Source organism: Chlorocebus sabaeus, chromosome 23, assembly GCF_047675955.1.
Source record: "Chlorocebus sabaeus isolate Y175 chromosome 23, mChlSab1.0.hap1, whole genome shotgun sequence".
Taxonomy (NCBI): domain Eukaryota; kingdom Metazoa; phylum Chordata; class Mammalia; order Primates; family Cercopithecidae; genus Chlorocebus; species Chlorocebus sabaeus.
This window is the reverse complement of record NC_132926.1, coordinates 23,110,154-23,128,032: the sequence shown is the minus strand read 5'-3', so window position 1 is coordinate 23,128,032 and position 17,879 is coordinate 23,110,154. Positions and strand designations below refer to the sequence as shown.

Genomic DNA, 17,879 nt, shown 5'->3' with positions numbered 1-17,879 from the left:
GTAGTGGCACTTTTTGACTAAAGAGACTTAAAATAAAATTTTGAGGAGGTTTACATCAGAGAGCGATTAATCACTTCAAACATGTCTTAATTCTGTGCTTCTTACAATTGTTCATTTCATAGTGCTACCTATAATTTAATATTTCATTGGTCAATGTTGCACAAGCAGACAGGTCATATGCACTGATTTGTGTAGGTGTGCCTTTTATCTTTTACAAAGTAAATCCTAATAAATATATAGAGAATATGTCTTAGAGTTCCTACTTTCCCCCTCTCCCTCCCAACTTTTTTTTTTTTTTTTTTTTTTCCTGTAATGAGAATGGCAGGAAAAGATATCCAGGGTATCAAAGGCAATTTTTGAAAACAAAACTCCACTTAAGACATTTTTATTTTGACATCGCAAAAGAAAAAAAAATTATTAAAAATCAGGCTTTTGTGTTTCTGCCTTGGAAGGCAAAAAAAAAAAAAAAAAAAAAAAAAAAAATGCAGTGCCCAAATGAAAGGGAATTATCCTATGTAATGATTAAATCCATTAAAGAAAATAAAACCAAGACCAAAAGTATAAACAGTGATTTACTCTGAGCAATCAACTGAGAAATAAACAGATTTTTAAGAAAGCCAAATATTTTAGGCAAATAACATGAAACAGATTTCAATCAATATTTATTTTTATTTTAACAAATAGATTTCATACTCTTGTTTTCTACTCGTGTCACACTGAAATATGAACGTGATCATCAAAAATAGCTGTTATTAAATTGGTTCTTGAATATTAGATTTTTTTAATGCCCAACAGCTTATTAATGTGGCATTTCTACCACATATTTAAGTGTGGTGTATCTAAAAACAATTTTTAAATATGCGTATATACCCTAATTTGAAACTTTCTTAGCCAATATCTATGAAAGAAGATCATTTCTCTTATTTTAAAGGAAACATTCTAAAATCACAATCAAGTAAATAAATTCTAATTCTCTTGCTAAATTGCTGGTTAGTACACAATGGATAACTTTTTCTTTGTTCTGATTTCTTTCCCCCACCCAATAAAACTGTCTTCTTTTTTCTGCTACTAACTCCTCCAACTACCTAACCAGCTACTTAATTCTGAAACTAAACTTTTTCTTAAAATTAAGAAGAAGGGGAAAAAGCTCCTGTGCCTCATTAAAACGTCAGGCCTCTTTTCTGACTCGGCTCATAATTGTATCTTTTAAACCATAACTCAACCTTAATGTATACTGCTTGACACCCGCGTGTTGGAAGCTTAAGAAAATGCCGTCTATGTACCTTTAAGACCACAAGCTCACTCATGCTGCCTGGCTTCCTGCCAAACTTGGAGGCAAAAGCAGGAGGGTTTTTTGCAAAATATCCTCTAACAATTGTCGCTCCCTCTTTCAACACTACCTTCACCATCATTCGCTTTGAAAACAAATTTGCAGAACGGTCATCTGCGCTCTCAGCCCATCTCATCATTCCTGGGGAAGCCGCCTCTGCCACCCCTCCTCCGCCCCTGCAGCCCCTCGCCCCTCTGCCTCCCGGGGAGGCCTGGCTAGCTTGGGTTTCAGAGGTTCAGCCCACTCCGCACCAGGGTCCCTGGGCACCTTTTGCGCCCTTTGGGGCTCCCTGGCCGGGTCAGAGGAAATTCAGCCCTTATTCTCGCCACTCAGCACCCTGCAGTCTTAATTCACAAGGCCCGAGTTCCCTTGGAGGGACGGCGCCCTCGAGCCCTCATCCCCACGCGGCGGTGCAAGCGCATGAATGGACACTGGAAGGCGGTGCGAGTGTGGTCTGAGCCGCCCCCGCTGGCTTTTAGAGTTAGAGTCCCAGCCCTCCTGCGGTGGAGCAACTGGCTTCTTTACTGTCCTGAATTTTGTGACCTAGAGACCCCCGTGGCCCAAAATTAAGAAACTTACTTGTTTTGTCATGGAGTCAATGAGGCGCACGTAGAAATCCTGCTCCGTCCTTATCCCTAGGGTTGGAAATGGGGGAAGGGAGCAGAATTAAGTGAGAGGCAATGAAGGGTGGGTGGACAATAACTAAACAACAAAAAAATAACAACAAAACCCCCAAACATATCACAAAAGGGGCTCCAAGGCTGATTGGAACTCCCACTGTCCTGGAAAATACAGCCAGGATCTCCCTTCCCCAGAGGAAGTTGCTGAGAGGTGCTGCTGACCTAGCCTTAGCGCTCCCGGAAGCCAGACCCCAAGGTCTGCAGCTGGCACTGGGATGGGGGTACCCCGACTTGTCTATTCTCACAAGAGGCCCTCTGCTCTCGCCTGCAGCCTTCAAGGCCATGACCCTTCCTAGCCCCTAAACTCAAGGGGACTTGGGCCTGGAGCCTGGGTCAAGCCAAAGGAACAGGCCTCAGGATAGGGGAGGAAGAATGAAAGTGGCTCAAGGATGGATGAGGCACTACACCTGGCCCCAGGTAAAAGCGAGACCGGTAAGGCTCTGGGGCCACTCGGAGCCTCCTCAGGTGAAACCTCCTAGGGCGAAATTTAGGAGAGGCTGGTTCACCTCGAATAAGGCGGGTGACTGACCTTCGCTGGAGGATTTCGTCCACCTGGAGCTCCCTGTGCCCCCTGCCCAGACCCGGAGCCCCAGGGTGAGGGCACAGACCCGCCCCGGGCCTCACCATTGCTGTAGAGAAGCTGAAGCCGGTAGTGAATTCCGTTATTGGTCTTTTCGCTGTTGGCTTCCTGGGTTGCATCAGGACGCAAAGACACAAGAGATGCAGGAGAGAGGTCTGCGTGAGCGAGTGGACCAACTTTCTAGGCAACTTTCCCCCAGCCGGGACCCCCGCTGGCCAGTCAGCCAGCCACAGTAGCAGCAGAAATTGCGGCCAATTGTGATCCCTCCTCCACCCCGCCCACCCCGTTCCTGACTGCTCCCACTCCCCCAAAAGAAAATTCCGTAGGACGCACACAGGCGATTCTCTTCCCAGGGCCTAGGGGCTAGTGCCCGGGCCACCAGAGGCAGGCGGTGCATGATCTGGTAGTGGATGGCGGGTTCATCCCGGGTGCCCAAGGCTGTGGATTGTAGAGCCAGGCTCGTCTCTCTCTAGCTCTGGGGGCTCTGTGTAAACTTTTTTGGAGCAGGAGCCAGTGGACCAAGACCCTGGGTTCGTCCGGGATAGGAAGTGGCTTGGGGACCCCCACACAGAAGTGTGTTATGGATGCTTTGCACTCAAGGAAAGGCGCACCGCCCAAGGCTCCTGGGCCTGCTCCCGAGCCGAGCCGGGGACGAGGGGCGACAGCGCTGCGCCCACTTACTTTTTCCTTCTCCACGAACCCCACAAACGCTGTCCTCTCGATCTCCACGGGCTGGCCTTGTCTGTCGTAGAGGGCCAGGACGAAGTGGAAGAAGTTGGATTTCCGCAGATTGGAAGGCGGCTGCTTCTCAAAGTGAGCCCGGGCCAGACCCACCCCGCTGCGGCCAAAGACGCAGAGTTAGATGGCTAAACCGAACGCCGACCCGCGCCCCTTGTCACCCTGTACACACACTCGAACCCTCAAACACCCACCTCCTCTTCCCCCAAAACATCCAGTGGGCGCTCTTCACGCCCCTTCAGGCGACACAGACCCAGCTGACGACGGGACACATATGTCCCCTCATGTTCTGGTCCTCTCCGCCAAGGACGGGTGCGTCCTCAGAACTCGCTGAAGAAGTGTGAAAGTTTTGTTTGGATTTTGCGCGCGAGATGAAACGCTATAAGCATTTACTCCTACCTGACACGCGCTGCGTGGAGAGAAAGAAAAGTGGCGGTGGATGAAGTGAACACACCTTCGCGGAACAGAACCCACAGTTCTATTCCGGCACCCCTTGAATCTCACGTCTCAGCTAGCAGGGCAGGTGGGAATGGATGGAAAACACGCTTGGCGTCTCGCCGCAGCAGCCACCCTCCAGGAACCCCTCGCGCTCCGGCCAACTGCGAGTGCCTGGCCTTGGGAAGCCACATCCCCCCACCACCAAAAAGCATGTGGAGAAGGGTCCGAGGGCGGGGCTCAGAACTGTCGAGGGTGGTCGCTGTGAAAAAGGGAAGAGGGCTGTTTTCTTAAAGACCTGTCCTAACAAAGTTTCGCTGTACCGCAGAAATCCTCACACTCATTCCAGAAATCCTCACACTCATTCCAGAAATCCTAAAGGCCGGGGCTGCTGGCTCAGTGCGCCGGCCGACGACAGGAGGCTGGAGCGCCTGGGGCGCCAGGCGGCCACTGACAGCCGGACCTGCCCAACACAAGCGCGCACAGGCACACACATACACATACACATACACGAACACACACGAGCGCCCCGCGCACACACTTTCACTTCCAGCCCAGTTACCCAATTCACTCTCACTACCACCCACCCTCATCCTAATACTCAGTAGGGATGGGAACAGTGTTAGGGACACTTGTCCCCAGCCCAGGGAAACTGGAGATGATGTAATTAGTCATCTTCCTTCTTCCCCTTCCGCACTCTGAGTCCGATAAGGCCTGGGGCCACCAAATCTCCCACTGTCCCAAGCTCAGCTGGTGGCTTAAGGGTGGGGAAAAGGCCATTTTTCACTTGGGACCAGGAGCCTGGGAAAGGGCCTTGGGTGTGCCCAGGAAAGTTCCCTCAGGTCAACCTCCAAGGGCAATGCCTTCAGGCCACACGATCTAGTGTCTAGGGAGCTGCGAGTGAGAGAGGGGCTGGAAGAGGCCATGGTGACAGGGGGTGGAGAAGACTTTTAGGAGATGTCAGAATTAAAGTTGGGAGTTGCTATTCTACCGGTAGACTGAGAAAAACTGAAAGTCAGAGAGGGAGGGAAGGAGAACCAGATAGCAGAAATAAGAGAAGACTCAGGGGAGAAATGGGACGAGAAAACAGGAGGGACAGAGAGGTATGGAAAGGAGAAAGAGGAGAAAGGAGGGAAGCTGAAGAAAGAAGAGAAAGAAAAGGGAGAGAGGGAGGAAGGGAGGAAGAGAGTGAGGGAGGAATTAAGGGAAGGTAGGGGAAAGAAACGAGAGAAGGAAATGAAAGAAAGAAGAGAAGAAAGAAAAGAAGGCAGGAAGAGAGAGAGGAAAGAAGGAAGAACGAAAGAAATGGAAGGAGGGAAGAGGAGAAGGAGAAGAGAAGAAAATAAAGGAGAGAAGAAAGGAAAGAGGGAAGAAAGAGAAAAGAAAGGCAGGAAGAGGAAAGGGAAAGAAAAAGGAAAAAGAAAAGAAGGAAAGAAAAAAGAAAAGAGAAAGAAAGAAAAGAAAAGAAAGAAAAAGAAAGAAAGAGGAAAAAAAGAAACAGGGAAAGGAAGAAAGAAAGAAGGGAAAGAAGAAAAGACAGCCGGCCGGAAAAGAAAGAGCAATCACATAGAAACATAAAACACAGATATCCAACATGCTGTGTTGAGACGCCTCTTCTGGGTTAAAACAAAATGAAAACAGTCACAGACGAGGCAGGGGAAAGTGCTGGCAAAGCGTGGGCTCCTCGCAGACAGCTCCGGGTCCTCCGGCCGCAGGCGACGAAGGCACAGCGGCTGGGGAGCGCGGAGCCCCGGCGGAGAGCGGAGCGCAGCGGCTGCGGACGCACCCCACGGCCCGGCCCCGCGGCGGCAGCTGCCGCTGCCGCGGCCGCCTCCCGGCTCTCCCGCTCGCGGCTCACCTCGGCCGCAGTCCCCGCGCGGTACCCACCTCTGCGCCGCCGTGTTGGCGTCCAGCACCCCGGCGCCCTGCATCCACGTCCGCACCGCGTTCATGCCGCTGCCCAGCGGCTCTTCCTTCATGCTGCTTCCACTCCGTTGGATGCTTTCCTGAATCCCAAACATGAAAACAACCTTTTCTTGTGGAAAATCTCCTCCCCCTTGAAAAAAAAAATTTAAAAAAAAAAAAAAAAGAAAAGAAAGAAAAAGAAAAGAAACAAAAACGCCAACCAGAGATTTTTTTTTTCTCGGACGATGAACTCGCACTTAGAAGATCAAGGCAGGCTGGAAAGCAAATTTGTAAAAAATGTAAACCTCTGCTCAAAACTGAGCGATAACCCGAAAAAAAGAAGAAAGGGAAAATCCAACGAAAAGACCAAAATAATAAAATTAGAGATGTATGCTTGGCTGTTGGGGGTTGTTTGGTTGGTTGATTTTTGGTTTGGGTGCTTTTTTTTTTTTTGCTTTTTTTTTTTTTTTTTTTTTTTTGTAATGATCACAGGCCGGTGGAGGACAGGAGGGGCTGGAGTTTCCTTTTGTAGAGGTACCTTCACTTGAAGAAGCAGGAAGAAAAAAAAAAAGAAAAAAAAAAAAAAAAACCCTGATGGCAATTTAAGAAACAATAGACTCAACTCGCGCTGCCGGCTTTGCTACTTCAAGTGTCATTTTCCACAACCAGGCAAGTTTTTTCCTCTCTCTCTCTTTTTTTTTTCCTCCTTCTCTCCCAACCAAAGATGTTTCTTTCCTTTGCGTGTAGATGAGGAGGACGCTGGTTGCCGTAGACAGATACACCAGAGAGGGTGGGGGGAAGGGGAGAGAGGGAGAGAGGAAAGGGGGGGAGGGAAAGAGAGATAGAGAGAGAGGAGAGGGAGAAAGAGAGAGGGGTGGACCCTGCTGGATGGAGATTCTGTTTTCTCCTTGCTAAAATAGAAGTGATTTGCAGGCTTTCCCTATGGAATCCAGTTTGACTCTCCCCAGAGCTAAACACAGGCACACTAACCCCAAAGGGAGGAGGCGGGGCCCGCGCCTCGAGGCCCCGCCCCTTCATTTGCATAACGTCATCTTTCCGCCCCGCCGCAGCCAATCGCGACCCGGGAGCCGGGTAGCTCGCGGCGCCAGGCCACGCTCTCTCATTAACATCCCGCTCCCGGTGGCGCAGGGGAGCCGGCCAAAGTTCCTTGCAAAGTGGCGAGCGAGGGAGCGCTGAGCACTGGCGTCTGGGCTGGGGAGGAGCGGGTCCGAGCGAGGACGGAGAGGGGACAGAGGGAAAGGGAGGCGGGTGTCTTCCCCAGGAATTTGAGCTTGGGGTCTGCATCCTGGCCATTGCAGTCCTTTAGCATACTCGCCGCGCCCTGAGCGCGCTGGAGGCTCGCAGGCTGCGCCCTCCCAGGGCTGATGCCGCGTCCTGCTCCGCTGTTCTGGGACGTCGGGGACAAAAGTGGAGGAGACGGGAGAGCCCGGGCAGAAAAAGCAGGACGCGCGTCCCAGGTGCCCACCTCTTCGCTTTGAGGCGGGGGCGGTGGGATGGAATATGGGTTCGCGAGGTCGGGGCTGGTAACTCGCGGAGGGGCACGGCCTCCACGCTGGGAGGGGTGAATGGACGCTGGGCCCCGGGAAAGGAGGCGCTGTGGGTTCCCAGGAAGTTGGGGGCCAGGTTCTGCTCCCACCTTGGCCTCTGAAACGCTTCTCTTTCGGCCGCTAGCCTAGAGGCTGCCAGGGTTGGGCACTGTTCTCACTCACACGCTCACCTCTCTCGGGCAGTCCTCGAGATATGTGAATGGCGGAATGAATGCTGTCACTGGGACTGTGTCAGGATGCGTTTTTAAATCTTCTCAAATGCCAACCCCTCATTCCCCACCCCAAGTTGTTTGTTTGTTTGTTTGTTTTTAGAGTAACTACCAAAGCAACAGCAATGTTAACCGTCCTTGATTAGCTGGTTATTTGGTGCAGGGTTTTTCTCATCCTCCTTTATTCTTCCTGTTAAAAAGGAGGGCTTGAGCAAATCCTTCCTAACTCTGTCTCTGCCATATGAAAAGGGTGGGGGGAAAAGAGAAGGAAGGTGGGGAGGAAAGAAGAAAAGGGGAAGGGGAAAAAACGAAGAAGGGGAAGAGAAAATGGGAAAGAAGAAGGGAGAGACAAAGAAGGAGAGAGATAGGAGGAACGAATGGAAATGGAAGAGATGGAAGGAAAGAAAGAAAGAAAAAAGGACGAAATTGTCTCCTTCCTCAGGCCTTTCAGCATGTATCTTTGTGGCTGGCAAAGGAAATAGCTAGAAGTTTCTGGGTAATATGCCCCATCATTTTTTAGCAGGTTGTAACCTCTAATAAGCACATGGTGAACTTCTGTTTCATTGCCCTTAAAGGAACTCCCTGACTGCAGCCAAATCTGCTAAGGACTCCTTCGGGGAAATTCTCTGCCAGAAATCCAGGTCCCCTTTCTGCTGGCCTTCCTTGGTCCTTTGATTTAAGAAGCTCATGGGGTCAGCGATGGAAAAGTACATATGCCCATGTTGAATAGAGACAGGCAAGAGTTATGCTTTGTGCTCTTGGCAGAGCAGTGGAGCCACTTCCTGATTCCTAAACTGGATGAAAGAGTGTGGTCCTGGCCTGCAGTGCATGGCCACTGTCCTCAAACACTGCTTTATCTCCTGTGCACAAGGCCTGCCCAGCTCTCACATGTGTAATCTAGATCTCTTGTGTGTTGAGCACTTTACCCTGGTACCATAATTAATGCCATCTCTTGCAGGACTTCCTTGAAGGGATTGGTCTGATCTTTCTGGATCCCCATAGCATTTACAAGGGTTCCTAACATAGCGTTCATGTTGAAGAAGGGTATAATGGTGGAGAGGCTCGAAGGGTTGTAGGTTTGTGGGGATAGGTATGTGAACATTTTCATTCTCTATAGTATTTACATGCACAATTGAAACTTGGCCTGCTAAAAACTGTCTAAAGCTCCAAACTTAACCTGATGCTCCAGGTCCAAGGGGGTCCCCAGAGTCAATCCCTCCCCCTGCCTAGGCCATATTCTCCAGCTCAGAGAGGATCCTGGAAGGTAAGGAGATCAGGAAGCAAAGCCCACCCATCCTATCAATGGGTCCCACATAGCCCTGGCAAAAGGCCTAGGCCTCCTTCCCTTTAACTGCCTGAACCTCCATTTTACTCTCCAGTAAACAGTCCTCAACTGCAGGACTCCCAGCTGTGTCTGGTGGGATGTCCCCAATGGTGAGGGACACACAAGAAGGGAGCAGATCACTGCCAAAGGAAGGTGACAAAAGTGCCAGGGAAAGGAAAAGCATAGACACCGTCAGGTCCAGGATCAGCAAGAGACACACAGCAGATGGATTTCTGGGGTCGAGCAGAATCTAGAAGCATCTGCAAAGGAAGCGTTTGTTGAGAGCCTGAAGCTGACTGACCCAAATGAGAAAGTGGCACAAAGCAAGAAGTCTTGAGCAGCTCAATTTCTACCCCAGAGCCAGTCTCTCCATGAACTAAATATGAGGGAGGCAATTTCCATACCTGCCAGGCTAGAGAAGGAAGAAAAATAAAAGGGGGCAGGAATATTTTGATAAGACTAATTCCCTTTGGCTGTGCAGAGACAACATATACCTCACCTGGGGTGGTGAGTGTGCTTTATTTTAATCAAGCAGAGTGTATTCATAGCTTTTCTTCTGAGTGTCCTTGTGCTTTCAACCTGGCTTTCTCATCCTGTAATAAATGTTTAAGTAGGAAGGAGGCTAAAGAGAAGGTGGAAGAGAGACAGAGTGAGTGACAGAAAACTGGAAATGACACCCAGGCCAGCAGAGCAGTAGATTTTTTGTGGATTTTCTCTGGTGAATATTGAACCAGCATTGTAATTTTAAACTTTGAAAAAGAACCTCTTAAATACTCTAAATCTTCATGTGAGGGTAGCATCACCTCCAGAGACAAAGCATGTGTGTAGAGGGTGATTGCCATCATACCTGAAAGCAGATACTTCAAGCACTATCCATCACAATTACCTTAGGTATATACTTTATAGTAAAGGTATCCTGTAAAGAGATATTCTTGTATGTACAGCATTGCCTGGGCTTTATAGCATATGTGTGATTTGACTTTAGGGTAGTTTATAATAGTAATCCCCAAACTGGGTTCATCAGGCTAATCACACAGGGAAGGGTGCAGGCAGTTGTTAGAAATGCAGATTTCCAGGCCTTATCCTCACCCACAGAATCGCAACCTCGTGTGTTGGTCCCTGGGATCTGTATTTAAAGTTATTTGGAAACTCTTGATTTTTGAATATATACAATCAAGAGAAAAAGAAGGAAGAGAAGGAATGAGTGAGGAAAAGAGACTTTTGCGTGGGGAAAAAATGACAGCAGAATGAGTTTACACTTGGAAAGAAAAACTAGAGAAGTTTGGGGTTTCCCCTGGAGCCTAGTTTCCCTGCTGAGCTCCTCAAAATTTCTGCAGCTGTGGGAGTTCAGGATACACAGCTCCTCAGATGCTCCCAGGGCTGCCCAGCTCTCCGGATCTCTTGACCTGGGCCTGGAGGAAGCCCAGGGCAGTGTGCAAGCCCTCCCCACCCACCCACTCCCACCCTGACCTTCTGCTCCTTGGCTATCCCAACCCTCTTGAGGCACAGGGAAATCAATTCCCCTTCCTGAAAGGCAACATCTACTAGTAATTTCTGGGGGCTCCAGTAGAAACGCACCGGTCTCCCCAAAGAGAAAAGACCAGATACGTACAGCCAAGCTAAGACCCGTGGGAAGGTCCCAGCAAAAGAGGGAATCGTCTCTGCTCGTCCGCCCCCAGGAGGCCAGACTTGGGACCTGTCACTTTGAAAATTCTCAAGATCTCCGTTTGCCTTGTGAGGGCGCGCCCTCAGAAGGGCAAACCGTCCCCGGACGTGCCCCCTTCCCTCCCCACCTGCCAGGGACAGCTTCGAACGAGGCGGGAGGACAGATGCCTACTTCAGTGTTTGGAAGGGAAAGGGGAAAAGAAAGATGGGACGACCTAAGCCAAGGCGCAAAGTCCCTCAGATTGCGGCCGCTCCAGAGGAGTCGACCAGCAACCTGGAGTCGGGGTTGAGGTGGAGATGCGTAAGGGCTACGGCGCTGCCCGGTGGAGAATAGGAGTGAGTGGTGGCCCCGGGGCCTGGGAAAGCCGGGACCTGCGCGGGGGTGCAGCTCTGCGGGGCCCATGAACGGCACCCCGAAGATGCCGGGAGTGGCGGAGCACGGTGAGACACCGCCAGCCCTCAAATCCGTGGTTCTCTTCCTCGGTGATCTCCACGCGCAGTCCTCGGGGAACGCGTGGGAGTAGCAGGCCAGGGGTCCACTGGAAATCCAGAATCTGATTTCTGTTTCCGACTCTCTGCGCTCCAGAGAAGGCCACCTTTCCTGGCCCAGTATGACCGACACTTCCCGACCCTGGGAGCGCAACTTCACCTCCCACCCCCCCATGGTACATACAGGGAAACTGAGGCCTAGAGAAGGACAAAGACACCCACAGACGGCTAGAAGACAGAGACCAAGCAAACAACACCGCGGGGCTCTGTCCCCGGCTGGGAGCGCTTAGTTTGATTAGGGCCAGAAGACTGGGGCAAGGGGTTCCTACAGATCTTTCCGGGGCGAGCCTGCCCACTCTCTCGGGTTTCCCCCGCGGGCGGCCCCAGATAATAATAGATCCCATTTGTTGAAGGCTTTACGGGCAGGAGCTCACTGAATATCCGCCACAGACCACGGCAGATAAGACCACTCCGCGTTTTTCAGGTGAGCAAACGGAGGCCCTGTGAGCGAAGTTGAAAAACTTGTCCACGGCCAACAGTTAATAAAGTCGCCAAGCCTGAATATCGCCAGAGCCTGTCCCCTTAAATATAGAGCCAAACCGTCCACCCAGCTGTGGTGCGAATCTCTTGCCACCAAACGCTCAAGTGTCCTTTGGCTGTGGAGCCCTTGGGCCCGGGTTCCGCAACCGGGAGGAGAAAGGAGCGAGCGTGCACGGTGCCTCCCGAGGGCAGGGAGCAGAGGAGAGAGAGAAAATGGGAAGATTATGAAACGTCCTAACTAATGTGCGTACTGAGTGCACATTCACGTGGTCAGTTACCGATGTGCTTCTCTGTCCTGGCCCGCAGGGACAGAGCACGCCAGGGACGTGCCAGCCCGGGCCCCGGCTCTGTCACATTTACTATGTGACCTCCTATCAGTCCCTTCTCTCTCCCAGTCCTAGCTGAGATCTTAGAGCTCACGCAAGCTCGCCAGTTGGAACAGACTAAGTATCTGACTTTGCAGGGATGTTCCTGGTGCCCATCGAAGGACAGAAATCTGGACACTTGTGGATGTGCTTTAATAGGGGAGATGCTGATTCTGCCCTAGAATGACCATAGATAGCTAAAAGCTGAAGTCATTCTGAGTCGGGAGAATACAGTTGGGGGCATTGCCGGAAAGGATCTTTAAGTCAGAGGATGCCCCAGGGCGCGATCATATCCCACCCGGTGGCCCTTGCTCACAGTCTGCTAGCCCACGAGATTGGAGTCCTATCTGGGAAGGTCCCTGCTCCGTCGGTAGAAGGAGGCTCTGGGGTGGGAGAAGGGAGCTTCCCAGCAATTTGAAAATTAGCATCCCTTCCGTAGCGCAAACCTTATGGAAGAAACCTTGTCCTTAAAACATTCTCAGAGAGGAGACAGGGACTAACAGGCCTATTTACTCAGGGGAAAGTTGGAGGAGGGAACGCGAATTTAGCAGACAAGCTCGAGATGCCTGGATAACAAAAAGTTTGTACGCATACTTCCTTCGAGGGGCAATTTGCTGGATATTTACACACCGTTGCGTGCTGCGAGGTCTTTGTTGGCTACTGGGATGCGAGATGTGTATGATATGTGTGTGCAAATATGTTTGCATGTGCGAAAAGTGGCTGCACATTTGTGGGCCGGTGCAGTAAGTGTGTGTGCCAGTAAGTGACAGTGCGCACTTGGCTGGATGTGTGCGTGGGTGCTTAAGGTATTGGTGCACACGGGCGTGAGTGGGCATGTGTCTAGTGTGTGTACCTGTCATGTGTAGACGTGTCTACTTTAAGTGAGTGGGGTGTGCATGTGCAAAAGTCCGTGTGTATTGTGCAAGAGCATCGTACACGTGTGTAAGTCTGAACTCATACGTGGTTTTGTGTACAATTGTGCGTATGAAATTCAGCAACAACAAAGAAAAACACCAAAAATCAAAAAATATCTAGGTCCACGCAGGGTGTGGACCGAGGGCCCAAGGGCAGGCATGCAGACTGCTATGCCTTTGGCTGTAAAGAGACGCCTGCAGGGCGCAGGACCCGCCCGAAGACGCGGCTTAGCCAACAGCTCAGCTCCCGGCAGGCGATGCGGGTTCCCGCTGCGGGCACACAGATTACGCGGACTGAGCTGGGAACGGTCCCTGCTGGACAGTTCCGTGCTCTTATTCCTTCCTCGCGGACCGTCTCTGATTATTGATCCTTGCCGTGTGTCCTAAAAGGGACCGCTTCCGGGTTATTTGCTTATGTATTTATTATCTTTATCAACGTCATTTTTTTGGCAACTGCCGTGAAGATGCCAAACCCACCAAGACCGCGCTGCCCCACCTCTCGGAGGCTGCCTTGGGAGTGCGGGTGACCCGCGGGCTCCGGAATCTTCCCTTAAGGTGGAGCCACAGCGCCACCTCGCGATCCTCTAGTTTCCCTCCCTCGGGAGGGAAGTTTCCTCCAGTTTCCCTCCCACGGCCCTCTATGGTCCAAGCCCCCAAGGTCCCACACTTAGTGGTTTTCCATGCACTTTCATTATTTCCCTTTCTCTCGCTCCAATGTTCCCTTATCCTGAGTATTGAAGTCCCCAAACACGGCTTTCCACCCCACATTTGGACATAGCCGGAATGTCTACCTCCTTCTCCATCCGGTGAAGCACTGCTCCCCCTATAATCACCAGCTCAAAGGTCACCTCTATGAAACCTTTTTAGACTTTTCCAAGGCAGTCTTTCGTGCCTTTCCCTGGTTTCCCTACTGCTCGCATCACATTGGACAGGAAACGCTATTTAAACGTTTCTCTCCTCTCCCTAATCAGGGAGCTCCTCTGAGAGGAGCCATGACTATCCTTGTTTATCCAACAATAAAGCCTAGTATATATCAAGTTCATACTATGGAGCGTTTAATGCACTGTACTGCACAAAAACATATTGTCTTATTTCATTTTCCTAGCAAAACCCTGAGGAAAGCACCAATATTGATTCCCATTTTGCAGATGAAGAAACTGAGGTTAGAGAAAGTAAGTACCCATCCAAGGTACCATGGCAGAGCCTCACCCAAGTCAACCTGTCTGATGCCAGAGCCAACTTTTCTTAGCCTCTGTATTGCAGACTTATTCAGCTCTCATGGGCTTTGTGATAGGAAAAGACACAGAATGAATACTTGTGTGTTTACGAATAAATGTATCATTTAAATTATTTCTTCTCCTAGAGACTTGGGTGTGGGAAAGCACTGCAGTTATCAGATATTTTGATTGAAATGTCACCGCAATTATTTATCTCTAAAGAGTATTCCTCTGCTAAGTAGCTAGCAGACCTTGGTCAAGTCACTTCATCCTCAGTTTCCTCAGTTCTGAAAGTAGGTTTATTGTGGAGATTAAATGAGAAAAACAATGTGAATTACATGATATATAGCATTCTAGTCATTACTCAGTTAATTATAATAACTCAAAACTACTGAAACACACACACACACAAAAAAAACTAAAACACAAAATTGACTTACCCTAGTCACACAGAATTCACTGTACCTCTGTATGAAATCATCTTACTGTTATATATTCATTTGCATCTTAGACATGAATTGTGTAATAAATATTTTTAGTTTATGGTGGTTAGGGTGTTAATGTTAACCTTGCTCTGTTACAAATATTTAAGGGGTAGTGGGGAGAGATATAATAAAACAGTAAACCAGCAAACTTTGCCTCTCGTAATTTCCTCCTGCTTTGCAGATCTTTACCAAGAAAGATTTAAAGAAAGTCTATAAAAGTACTTATTGGCCAGGCACGGTGTCTCACTCCTGTAATCCCAGCACTTTGGGAGGCCGAGGCGGGCGGATAATCTGAGATCAGGAGTTCCAGCCTGGCCAATATGGCAAAACCCTGTCGCTGCTAAAAATACAAAAAATTAGCTGGGCGTGGTGACGGGTGCCTGTAATCCCAGCTACTTGGGAGGCTGAGGCAGGAGAATCGCTTGAACCCAGAAGGCAGAGGTTGCAGTGAGCCGAGATCGCACCATTGCACTCCACCTGGGCAACAAGAGCAAAACTCCGCCTCAAAAAACAAAAAAAAAAAAAGAAAAGAAAAGAAAAAAGAAAAAGAAAAAAATGCTTATTATTCTGGAAAGTACAAAACTCTATTTTTTAATTTAGGGGAGATTCTGAGCTAGTTTAAGTGTTTCCCTACTTGAAAACTTTGTTGCTACCAATACATTAAAAGTTTAAAAATATATGTCTAAGCAAATGATTGTATCCAAATAAAAGAAAACTCAAATAAAATAACGTATTACTACTACTATATTAAAAGTTTAAAAATACATGTCTAAGCAAATGATTGTATCCAAATAAAAGAAACAAATGAAGGTTGTCTGAACATATTCTAGACCTTAAGACATTTCCCAAAAAGGTCAAGTTTTAAAGATGTAACATCTCTTTCTAGAGTGACTCATTAAACAAATATTCCCATTGGCAATTTAGGTGAAAATGAACTTTTTCCCCTGTTACAGCTATAACTTTCCTACTGTCCAATTATTTTGGAAAGACTGTTGACCAGTATTGGCATGTCATAAACACATGACTTCTCCTCCGAGAAATGAGACTAATAAAATCCATAAAAGGTATAAACGTGCCTCCACATTTTGCTGTCCCACAAGCCATTTCTAGAAACTTCACCCCAGCCCCAATTTAGTTTACTTTATTGTACTTGCTTTCCATTCTATGCAATTCTCTTGTTAGAGATGAAGAAATGAATTCAGGAAACTCTATTAATGTGTTAAGGTATTTTATTGTATAGCTGATGGATATTTGGGAATTTGATTCATATTGATGGTGTGAGACACTGGCGTTTTGACAAAGTTGGGGTGTATTCTGTTTTCCTTTTTTATTCCTAGTATGGTGGCCATTAGAGATGTTCACCAAAATTTTGGGTTTTCTTCTTCCAGGTGCATAGAAGGATGGAAGTATTCTGACCACTCTGCATTTAGCTGTGATCCTGTGATTTAATCTGGCAAATAACGTATTAGCAGAAGTGAGATGTGTCACTTACAGGCAGAACCATGAAGAGCCAGTGTGCAGTTTACCAAATCCCTTTCCCGGTGGCACAGCTGTTGCTGCCCCCCAGATGGAGTTTCCATCAGCATCCCACCCCTGGCACAGACGTGTGGAGTGGAGACCTCTCCAACACCCATAGATATTTAGCAAGAATGAGAAATAATCCTTTGTTACTGTAAATCCCAGAGATTTTTCTGTACTTCAGTATAACCTAGCCGCTCCTGACTAATACACTTAGAAAGGAAACTCATCTTTTCTTTTCTTTTTGGGAGACAATTTGAAAATTCTTCTCCTAGAGTGAAAAGTAGACTTGTGTGTCTAATTAAATAAAATAATCAGATAATGAAATCATTCAACTAGAAATCTGAATCTATTTTCTTAATCTATTCATACATTTCCCCAGGGTCAAAACATCTGGAACCCTCTGAAATAAGGAAAACAACTAAATTTTACAAATACTTAAAAGGAATCTCAGAATTATTGTTAGACCTCGACAAGAATATTCAGTGTGTCCTTAGTCCACTTGCAGATACATCATGAAGTGAGTTACACAGGGTTAGATTAGAAAAGACTTTATTAGCAATTGGCCAGGCAAGGTGGCTCATGCCTGTAATCCCAGCACTTTGGGAGGCCGAGATGGGAGGATCACCTGAGGCCAGGAGTTCGAGACCAGCCTGGTCAACATCATGAAACCTGATGAAGCCCTGTCCCTACTAAAAATACAAAAATTAGCTAGGCATGGTGGCACACGCCTATAGTCCCAGCTACTCAGGAGGCTGAGGCAGGAGAATCGCTTGAACCCAGGAGGCGGAGGTTACAGCGAGTCAAGATCATACCACTGCACTCCAGCCTGGGTGGCAGAGAGAGACCCATCTCAAAAAGGCTTTATCAGCAACTGTATGCAGAAGTAAAGGAACTTTTCTCTCCACATCATGTTCAATTCTATAATTTCAGATTGGCAAAAAGGAAAAATATTTGATTAATCAACATGAATTTAATAACATGATCTAAGGCAAGTCATTTAACTTTTCCAGACCTTCTTTTCCTCATATGGTGTTACTGACTGAATGTTTCAGCCTTGCCCCGCTCCTCTGCTCTGCCAAATTCATATATTGAAACTCATATGCACAATGTGATGGTATTACTTCCCAAAGATAATTAGGAGGTAATTAGGTTAAGATGAGGCCATAAGGGTGGGATTAGTGTCCTTAAAAGAAAAGGTAGAGACTAAAACTAGCGTGTACTCTCCATCTGTCTCTCTCTCTCTCTCTGTCTGTCTCTCCCTGCCATATGTGGACACAACAAGAAGGCAGCTGTCTGCAAGCCAGGAAGAGAGCCCTCACTAGAACCTCATCACGTTGGCATCCTGATCTCACTCTTCCTGACTTCCAGAATGGTGAGGAATAAATGTTCGTTGCTTAAGCCACCTAGTTTGTGGTATTTTGTTATAGCTGTCTGAGCTGAATAAGACACCTAGAAAACAAGAGTAGACAACATGAACTTCAGGGTACTACTCAGTTCTACTAAGCTAGAATTTTGAGGTATCTGGGTTTCAGAGTTGATGCTACAGTAAAAAAATCTTCCTGTGTCTCCATCCCCAACACTATTTTGTGAATCTTTTTTCATTTTTTCATACTGATCTCAACTTAAAACAACTGTTTCTTAGGCAAAATAGTACTTCTTTCCTTAAACCTCAAATCTTTTAAACGTGGAAATCTGCTAGAAAAGTGTGCTATATAGGTTTGGGGCCATGTAAAATGCTTTGTCATTTTCTATCCAAGAGGAGAAATTTGCTTCTATATTGAAGAGCTATTCTCTATAGGTTTCATTATCTGATAACCTAAAGAGTTTTTCTGTGGATTTTCAGGAAACTTTTGTGAGAAAATATTGATTGTGTGATGAGTGCTATAGGGTGAAATCATTACTGTCTATTCTTTA

At 48.0% G+C, this 17,879-nt stretch overlaps 1 protein-coding gene and 1 long non-coding RNA gene across 14 annotated transcripts in view; one reads left to right on the top strand and one right to left on the bottom strand.

Moving 5' to 3' along the window:
* Positions 1-6,543, bottom strand: part of EBF1 (EBF transcription factor 1) — a 405,899-nt gene extending 399,356 nt beyond the window's left edge. For 7 of the 13 annotated variants that reach the window (XM_008015160.3, XM_008015161.3, XM_008015162.3 and 4 more), the window contains exons 1-4: positions 5,651-6,543; positions 3,272-3,428; positions 2,635-2,698; positions 1,910-1,965 (exon numbers count right to left, since the gene is read on the bottom strand). In XM_008015160.3, the coding sequence (XP_008013351.1) occupies positions 1,910-1,965; positions 2,635-2,698; positions 3,272-3,428; positions 5,651-5,784 (411 nt within the window). In that variant the 5' untranslated portion in view covers positions 5,785-6,543. Of the gene's footprint in view, positions 1-1,909; positions 1,966-2,634; positions 2,699-3,271; positions 3,429-3,522; positions 5,352-5,650 lie in introns of those variants that run through there. The other 6 variants (XM_038005440.2, XM_038005441.2, XM_038005457.2 and 3 more) reach the window with 5 other exon arrangements.
* Positions 6,544-6,915: 372 nt separating this feature from the next.
* On the top strand, positions 6,916-16,917 carry LOC119626612 (uncharacterized). The gene is made up of 3 exons (XR_005242781.2): positions 6,916-7,146; positions 13,848-13,914; positions 15,833-16,917. It is a non-coding gene; the product is annotated as an uncharacterized lncRNA (long non-coding RNA).
* Positions 16,918-17,879: the final 962 nt, after the last annotated feature.